Source organism: Malaclemys terrapin, chromosome 21 (assembly GCF_027887155.1).
Source record: "Malaclemys terrapin pileata isolate rMalTer1 chromosome 21, rMalTer1.hap1, whole genome shotgun sequence".
NCBI classification, from domain to species: Eukaryota; Metazoa; Chordata; order Testudines; family Emydidae; genus Malaclemys; species Malaclemys terrapin.
This window is the reverse complement of record NC_071525.1, coordinates 3342846-3352198: the sequence shown is the minus strand read 5'-3', so window position 1 is coordinate 3352198 and position 9353 is coordinate 3342846. Positions and strand designations below refer to the sequence as shown.

At 59.0% G+C, this 9353-nt stretch overlaps 1 protein-coding gene across 1 annotated transcript in view; it reads right to left on the bottom strand.

Annotated features, from left to right (window-relative positions):
* Window positions 1–410: 410 nt before the first annotated feature.
* KIRREL1 (kirre like nephrin family adhesion molecule 1) overlaps window positions 411–9353 on the bottom strand; it is an 85118-nt gene continuing 76175 nt past the window's right edge. Inside the window, exons 12-15 of the mRNA XM_054010725.1 lie at window positions 8476–8583; window positions 7732–7871; window positions 7168–7245; window positions 411–6747 (exon numbers count right to left, since the gene is read on the bottom strand). Coding sequence (XP_053866700.1) covers window positions 6277–6747; window positions 7168–7245; window positions 7732–7871; window positions 8476–8583 — 797 coding nt within the window. The 3' untranslated portion in view covers window positions 411–6276. The remainder of the gene's footprint in view (window positions 6748–7167; window positions 7246–7731; window positions 7872–8475; window positions 8584–9353) is intronic.

Below are 9353 nucleotides of genomic sequence, written 5' to 3'. Positions count from 1 at the left end.
AGGCTCCTAACTTCCCCCTCCCCCTGCCTCAGTTTCCCCTCTCTGTCCAATGGGGAGAACGCTACCCAGCTCCTTTGTGAAGCGCGTCGATAGGGTGACCAGACAGCAAGTGTGAAAAATCGGGATGGGGGTGGGGGATAACAGGAGCCTATACAAGAAAAAAGATCCAAAAATCGGGACTGTCTCTATAAAATCGGGAAATCTGATCACCCTACGCGTTGAGCGCTGGTGATGAACAGCACTAGAGATGAGCCCTTCCTTCTTCAGGGCCCTATTCCCTGCTCCAATTGTCCTCTGCTCCCAACAGGATTATTCAGGTCCCAAACGCGTAACGCCCCCCATCCATACACACACTCCTGCTCCCTCTCCCCGGGCAGCGCTTTCACGCCACAAAGGCAATACACAACCTCTTTTTATGGTAACATTTATATTTTTATATATATAAAAAATTAAATATATATAATATATCATGTTTAAGACTAAAAATATAGTACATAATATTTAAAAAAAAAAAGGAAAATGAAAAAAATAATCCAAGGTGGGGCCGGGCAAGGGGTGCAGGGGACTCACAGATACACGTCTCTAGAAATCTAAAAGGGCCTGTGCTAAGAAAAATACCCCCCATTTCTCCCCCCCTCATTCCCATGGGGGATCCAATGAGCCTGGGAATTTAGCAATGAGCCGGAAGGTGTGTGCGTGGCGGGGGGGCGGGGGGCTGCATAACTTTGAAGACGATCCCGCTACAGTGAGTTTCACGGAAAGCCACTTGGCTCCTGGTTTTGCACGGTTCCATGTCATGGCAGTGAGGTTTTCTATTGCTAAAGAGGATCCCGGCACCGTCGGGGCGAAGGCCAGTCCCACCGCTTCCCCCCGGCTCTAGACTGGGGCGGGAGAGAACGGGGGTCCCCAGGGGATCCCCACAGGCACCGCTGGGGAAGAAAAAAAGCCGCACGGCCTGACAGTGGTGACACCTGAATTAAAGCTGCAGGCCGCGGGCGCGGTTCCTGGGCTCGGGTTCAGGGCCTTGCAGCATCAGGCCTGTTTTAAAGGTACCTTTGGGGAGGAGTGGGGTCAAGGTTAACTCCTTCAAAGTGGGTGATGCTGGGTCTACTCCCTGCTCCCCCACCCTTGCACTCAGCCATGGGGTGGGAGTGGGGGTGTCTGACAAGGGTGAAGGCTTGTGAATTAGCACCAGAGGGAGTGACTCGAACCAAGGGGTGGGTTGTTCCTGACTGCAGGGGGTTGAGGGTGGGGGGATCTGTCCTGTCTCTCTCCACAGCCACCCAGCCCCAGCGCCCAGAAGCAAAGGAAAGACCGCCCAGGTGCTGGGGTGAGCTGACGAGACCCCTCTAGAGCTCTGGGACAAGGCAGGCAGAGAGCTCTGCCCGACCCATCTCCGAGGTCCCGAATGGAGAGGAATCCACCCGCACCTTGTGCTGGTTTCCGGCACTGTGCTAACCCGGCGCCGTAACGGCCGAACTGCTCCCATCGTCCAGCTGCCCAAGGGGCGCTCTGTTGGGGGAGGCAAAGCAACCGCAGGCAACTCGGCACCCAACTCCCAGGGAAATTCCACGGGAACTGGGTTCCCAACTCCCTTCGGGCTGCTCCACACACAGTACTTGCACCGGTTTGACTTAAAATGGTTTAAAGTTACTCATGCAAACCCCTGCTTGAGCCTGCAAATTCAAGGACGTGGGTGTAATCCCGCACCCTCGGGTGGGCTGTCGACAGCAGGAATTGCCCGTGGGACCCTCTGAATCTTGATGCCTGAGCCTTGGCTAGTCCTGAGCATATCTGGTAGCCAAGCTGCCACTAGGAGGAGACAGAACACCCCACGGGTTGGGTTACACCAGTTTAACCAACACAAACCAGGTAGAACCCAGGAGTCCGGAGTCCTGACTCCCAGTCCCCATGTCTAACCAGTAGACTCCCCTCCCCTCCCAGAGCTAGGAATAGGACCCAGGAATCCTGACTCCCAGTCCTCTGATCTAACCACTAGACCTCCCTCCCCTCCCAGAGCTGGGAATAGAACCCAGGTGTCCTGGCTCTCACCCCTGGGATGCACTGGGAGCCAGTCCCAGTGAGCCGGAGTTGGCCACAAGCAGGTTTATACCGCAGAGCACAAATGCTCAAGAGAGGGAAGCGCAGGGCAGCCGTCCAGGGGCCATTCAAACCCCGAAGCCAGACTGAGATCAAGCGAAAAAACAAATCTATCCGGATTTGAACTCTAGGACCAGCCTCATTCTTCGGCTTTTCCCCAGCTCCCCCTCACAGACACAACCCTCTCCCTCGAGGAATTATTGCTTCGCCCTCATTTTCCATGGCCCTCTACACACGCCCAGCCAAGCCCCCATGATCTCTGCAGGGTGCATGGCGCACCCCCTAGAGTTAAGGTTGCCCAACACGTTCCATTCTAAGGCCCTGTTTTCAGTTGCGTAGAACATTGCAGACGTTAACCCTTCGGGCTGAAATTTCCCGTGCCAGCTATCTGCCTCAAAGCGGAAGCTTTTTTGGGGGGGCGTTGATCTATAATTATATACCACTGAGCATTAAGAACATGTGCTTCTGGCTTTCAAGAATTTGCTTGGCAGGATATTTATATAAAATATATATTTAGATACATTCATATAAAAAACAACCCTTCTCACATGACCGACTCATGCCAGCAAATTAGCCAGCACTGGTTTGTTACTTATGATGACTATTAGTCATTATTATTTCTATTGCAGCAGTCCCTGGCTCCAGACATGGACCACGACGCCAGATTTGGCTCAGACTTTCTATTAAGATCCCGCTGCCAGGGCTGCCAATCCCAACCGTTCACAAATTGCAAATCAGACCGCCCACCACTCACGAGCTGGGGCAAAAACTGGGTCCTTTTGATTCTCTTGCAGGCTTCTGAACCTTTCAGGGTCGTGTTTGCAGGTGCTGGGAGGAGTGTGATGTCTAGTGGTTAGAGCCCGGGTTCTTTTCTTTAAAAACACAAGAGCTAGAAATGGATTACTAAGGGGGGGGAAAGCTGAAGTTCAAAATAACATGACTCCTGAAAGTGGTGCGTTAAGAGCTGGTCCCCGGATCAGGTTGTTCTCCTGAGACCAGGCAGACCCAGGGTCAACTCTGTTCTGCCATCTGACCCTGGGCGCATGACTGAGCCACCTATTGGGCAGTGTTGCACCCAGTTTTGCAACGCCTAACTCATTTGGGAGCTAAAACTCAGTTTCCAAAAGGATTTAGGCACTTTGGAGCAAAAATCCCATCAGTTACCCATGAGGGTTAGGCTCTGGAGTGCCTAAACCCCTTTGGAAAATGAGCTGGGTTCCTAAATCAGTTAGGCGTTGCGATGCTGAGTGCAACTATGCCAAAACACCTGTAAAAATCTGGGTCTCTGGGCTCCAGTTCCCCATCTGTACCATGGGGCTAAGCCCCTAAGAACGGCCATCCTAGGTCAGACCAATGGTGCATCTAGCCCAGTATCCTGCCTTCCGACAGTGCCAGGTGCCCCAGAGACCAGCCCTGCCCAGCCTCACAGAGGGTTGTGAGGAAAAGCCCAGTGAAGATTGTGAAGTTCTCAGGCACCAGGTTAAAGTCCCATAAATAGGGCAGGAAAAGCCGGTATCAGGAGACACGATCAAATTCCAGCTGCTTCCAAACAGGGTAAATAAAGGGTCAGGCGATGTTTTAATAAACGGCGACCCCACCGTTCTGGATTGTTATAGGCTCCAGCCAGCCAACCGGCCGCCATGCCCATGGCTAACCCTTTCTGCTGCTGTGCCGATAACCCACGCGGCTCATGGCTGTACAATATCTGAATGGCTCCGTCATATGGGGGGGGGGGGCATTAGCTGTAGTTAAAATCAAGGCCCCAATTTGTGCAAACGAAACCGACGCTGCAAGGTCACAAGAAAAGCTCCAGGACTGCTGCAGCCCAGGGCTGGAACGGCCCGGGATGCTTACGGTCCTGCCACGCCGGTAGGTACTAGGGGGGAACAGGCAAGACAGAGCTGGTGGCTTTGCACTCTGCCCAGCCACGCGGGAGATCAGAGTTCGACGCCTGGGCCGGGCGGGACCGTGGAGAAGTTGGGCCTGGGTTCGAGTCCTGCTCCCTAACGGAGCGATGGCGGAAAGGGCAGTGAAGGTGGGGGCCGGGGTCCTGCTCAGCGCCGCTTAGGACTTGCACGGCTCACGCTGCAGGGTGGGACCCAGTGTCCCTCAGCAGCGCCCCCTCTGCCGGGCTGGGGAATAGCACTGCCAGGCTTCAAAAACAGAGCCCCCCCAATCCCTTCCAGGAGTGGGGTGCAGCTTTGCTGGGAAGCTTGAAGGATACCCCTCACCCCCACCAAAATAACAACCCCGGGAAATCCATCATTTCTCAATGGGCAGCCCGGGAAAGCCCCTATCATCAGTGGAGACTGCGTCCGCCACTGGGGATCAAACTCACGACCTTGAGCCCTAAAAACACAGCTCTCGATGCCTCAAGCTAAAGGGGCAGCTCCTCCCTTGGCCTCACGGACAGGCTGTTGTAGTGGCTGGTGCCAGGCACTAGAGGGAGACATGAGCCTCCAGCTTCACCAGCCCCTAAAACATTTCGCCCCGCCAACGCTCCCGCCCCCTTCGCTCGGTTCCACCGCGCAAGCGAATGCCGATGGGGCAAATAAAGCTGAAGTTCAAGGCACAGGAAATGGTGGAAGAGGCAGGATTCCAATTGGTCCTTTCGGAGGAAAAAAACCAACCAACCAACCCCCTCCGTCCCCCCTTATAAAATATATATATAAAAAAACCCAACATAAACCCAAAGAAACATATTCAAAGTGCTTGGGATGGGGGGACAGAGTCAGCTTAGCTCTGGACGGACAGGGTACTGGGGGAGAGATCGGGGCCCCCTGCTTTCTTTTGAAGAGGAACGCCATGCGGGGGAGGGATCCAATTTGGGGTGCGAGCGGCAAGGGATCCGGCCACCCCGAGAGATACAGGACTGGCCGGGGTCTGGCTTGTGCTGTCGTGAATGGAAGCACTCGGGTGTGGGGCTGACCTTTCTCCCTAGGGCCAGCAGCGCCATCTAGGTCAGGGATTCGCAACGTAGGGGATGCGAGCATTTCACCCTTCCCATATTGCTAAGTGGGGCAGGAAGGATCCCAATATGGGAAAGGGGTGCTGGTATAGGATAGGGAGTACCTGTATTGTGTGGGGGGGGTCCCAGCATGGAAGAGGGAGGATTTGTATAGTGGGTCCCGGTATTGGACATGGGACCCTGGTCTAGAATAGGGGGTGCTGGTATTGGATGGGTCCCGGGTATGGAATAGATCAAAAGCTGCTGCTCCAAGTTATTTCTCCACATTAGGGCCCGATCCTGCCAGACGCTGAGCGATGGACGCTGAGGTGGGATCAGAGCCCTTTGCCCATTCGGAGGCAGGGTTAGTCAGCCTGCTGGCTGACAGGCCCCCCGCTCGGGCGTGTTCACATCTAGAGCGCAAGTGTCCCCTGTGCCCGCTGCGGCGCGTCCCATCATGCCCTGGGAGCCGGTGACAGCACAACTCTGCCTCCTAGCGGCCGAACTGTGTGGGAGCCTGTTGCAGACCCCAGGGTTCCCACGGCCCCCGGGGGACTTCACAGCCTAGCCTTCCTTCAGCCACCCCCCATCGCCGCTTGGTCCTCCGCTGCCCCGCAACCCACCCCCCCTTGTTGTCACAACCTTTCACCCCCGGCGGAGTTCAGCTCGGCCCGTCTCCCCTCAAAGATCCGACGCGTGGCAAAGAAATCGGGGCTCCCCCGCGTGGCCGGGGGCAAGTTTCCGAAGTCTCGCTTGTTGCAGGGTCGGGTAGGATCCAGGCCATGGGAGGGAATCTCCCCCCCGCAGCTACCAGCACGCTTGATCCAGCCTCCAGCCTGCTGGGAGGAGAGCTGTGCCGCACGTGAGCAGGGCCGGGATGGGGGTGAGGCTCCCCGGTCCCCCCAAAATTGGTTTTCCTTCCAGTCGGGGAGGGCGCCGGCCCCTCGAGACATGGGCTGAAAAGAATGAACGAAGACAACATGATGGGTGGCTGGATGGAAGCTCAGATATAGGGGAAGAGGGGCCCCGGAGTCAGCCGGACGCCAGGGTCTCCTGAATCCAGGCAGTGAGGGGTGCAGTTGCCGGGCAGGCTGAGAGTCCTGCCGCTGGAGGGGTGGACGTGGGGGGTTCAGGAAAAGCCCCTGAATATCAGAGGACAGTCACAAAGTACCTGTGACCCCCCCCTTATGTCTCCGGTGAGGATCGTCGCCCCACAGCCCCCAGGTCCTTCAGACGTGAGTCTGCATCCGCTGCTGGAACCGCTGCCCGTAGTCCGAGTGCTGGGAGGTGTAGGAGAAGCGGGTGGCGCTGGCGTACTTGCCCATGGGGTCATAGGCGTCGTAGGGGGCGCGGTCCAGGCTGGGCGGGGGGTGCTGGGTGTAGCCCAGGCGGTAGGTGGCGTAACCGGCGCTGGGCGGGAAGGCGGTGTGGCCGCCGTAGTTCTCGTAGGAGAGCTGGCTGGCCGTCTCACCCGCGGCGGGGCCCGGCGGGGGCCCCGGGGCCGGCTCGGTGTTGTACTCCGACGCGGGGCCCCGGGTATAGGTGTTCAGCTGGGCGTAGCCGCTGGAGTGGGAGAGGCGGGAGGAGGGGCGCATGTCGTAGCGGGCGGGGCCTGGGGTGCGGTAGTCGGCGTAGAGCACGGTGCGGGAGGGCGGGCGGTCCTCGTGGGCACGAACGTTGTAGTAACCGTTGGTTGGGTCCTGGAAGGGGAAAGGAGAGGGGCAGGTTCAGGCAGCGCTAGGGCGCTCACATGGGGCAGGGCAAAGCTCTGGATGCCTGTGGAATATTCCAGGGGCAGAGCTGGGCAAAGAACCCAGGAGTCCTGGCTCCCAGTCCCCTACTCTCACCACTAGACCCCACACCCACTCCCACCGAGTTGGGCAAAGAACCCAGGAATCCTGGTTCCTACTCCCAGCAAAGTCACACGTGTAATCCCTTCCGCACACACAGTCACTGACGTGCACACACCATCACACAACCCTTCGCACGCAAGCACACTCGCTGGTGCGCTCAGGCACCTTGGCACCATCACTCCCCCGCACACTGCCTTCTCCTGCCCACGCACACACGCTCCGTTGCACCCTCAGCGGACAGGCGTCCCTGGGGGGGCAGTGCCAGACCTTGAGTTCGTACTCCTCCCGCGTGTCGATGGTGTCGCACCGCATATCCTGCTTCAGGTCCACGTCATCCTTGAACGACTGTCGAGGGAGATGAAAAAGGGGCCCGTCAGCTTCCCCGCCACGGCTCTGCTTTAGCCCACCGGCCGCTTGGCTCTCCAGCCCCCAAGTCATCCCAGGCTGTGGCTCCTCCCCACACGCGGGGGCACTGATGTAACCAGCCAAGAATGGGACCCAAGAGTCTGGGCTCCCTATTCTAATTACTAGCCCACACTCCCCTCGCAGATCCGTAGAGAACCCAGGTGCCAGGCTGGTCTCCCTCTTGTGAAGTGTGCAGCCAGGAGGCCCCAGACCTCAGGAGTCCTGCCTCCCTGTTTTAATCACCAGACCACACTCCCAGTCCCAGGGAGGGAACCCAGGAGTCCTGGCTCCCAGCCGCCTTCCCCACCACTCTAACCACTAACACACGCTCTCGGACCCACGGGTGTGCACAGAACCCAGGAGTCCTGCCCTGTCTCGCTCTGTTGTGATGCTGGGCTCGTTCCGGGGACCTAGGGGGGACCTCACCGAGTAGATGGCCTTCATGACACGGGTTGCTGTGGAGACGCTGGCCGTGTCCTCCTCGCGGTCCGTGTGCAGCGTCAGGGGCTCCCGGTTCACCGTCTCCACCTTGATGTCCAGCTTGCGCAGGGTCACGTCCTTGCGGCCTGTGAGACACACGGACGGACGGATGGATGGACGGGGGGCTCTGCCGGCTGCAGTCCGGCCTCTCCTAGCTGGAGACCCCAACCCAGAGTCCTGGCTGTCAGGGGCCCTGGACTCACCCTTCCTCCTGGTCTGGAGAAACTGGCCTCCTCCCTGGGAAGCCCCCCCAGCCGCCAGTCCCCCCTGCGTTGGCCAGGGACCTCATGGGCCCAGAGGAAACGCCCACCTGTAGCAGGACTTCCCCCCTTCAAGCTGCTCCTGGCACCGTGGGCACCTGCCTATGCCCAGCACCCGGCGCCAAGGAGCCGTGGCCGTTCCCGTCGCCTGCTGGTGCGGCCGTTCCAAGGGGCGCCCCCGGTGGATGAAGCTGCTCGTGGGCCTCGTGCTCCATCCTGGGCCTGGGGTGAAGGGGGCATCGGCCCGCAGACTGGCAGTGTGTGTGTGGGGGACGCATCCAGCCGTGGCCCCTGTGGACCACATGGCTGCTTGGTCCCATCCCTGCCTGTCCCTTGAGTGGCTGGAAGGTGCCGGCCGGGGCAGTCTGGAGCCGTTCCCCTCCCTCCTAGCCCCCCGGGGCTGAGTTGAAGGGGGTTCCCCCGCACTCACTTCCTTTGCGGCGCCGGTAGAGGAAGCAGACCAGGGCAACGAGGAAGAAGATGAGGAGGATGCTGGCCCCGATGGTGGCTCCGGCGATGATGCCCACGGGCAGGACTTCTGCAGGGGACATGGGGGCGCGTTAGCTGGGGGAGCCACGCTGCCCCCTTCCTGCCTGTCCCTCCCTAGCCCGTCCATCCTCGCCCTAGCCCCGAGATGGAGCAGGCTCGGAGGTCCCAGCAACACGGGGTGGCGCTGCCCAGGCTGTGACGTCTGTCCCTTCTGGGCCTTGGTTTCAAGGGACGGGAGGGTTTCCCGGGGCCCTTAGCGCCGATCGCTGGGGGTGGCAAAGTGCCTGGCAATTGTGACAGGGTCACTGCACAGCCCGCCAGGCTGGTGTCATTAGCCCTGCTCCCCAGAGGGGGAAACTGAGGCACAGAACGGGGGAGGGAGCTGCCCAAGGTCTCACACTGTCAGTGGCAGAGAACCAAGGAACCCACCCAGCCTCCTGCTCTAACCATCAGACAACACTGTCCCCCAGAGCTGGGAAGGGAACACAGGGCTCCCCATTCCCCATCTGCTGTAAACCCTGGTTCCCGCTCCCCTCCTAGAGCTGGGACTAGAACCTGGCTCCTGCTCTAACCACTAGGCACAATTCCCTCCCAGAGCTGGGGATAGAACTCAGGTGTCCTGCCCCTCCCCCGTGCTCTAACCACTAGACCCCTCCCTCTCCCCTTCCAGAACTGGGGCTAGAACCCAGGCGTCCTGCCCCTTGTGCACTAACCGCTAGATCCCACTCCCCTCCCAGAGCTGGGAGTTAATCCCAGGCACCTGCCTCCCCCTAGCCCTGTCCCTGCTGTGCCCTGACTGAGTCACCCCCTCGCCGCCTC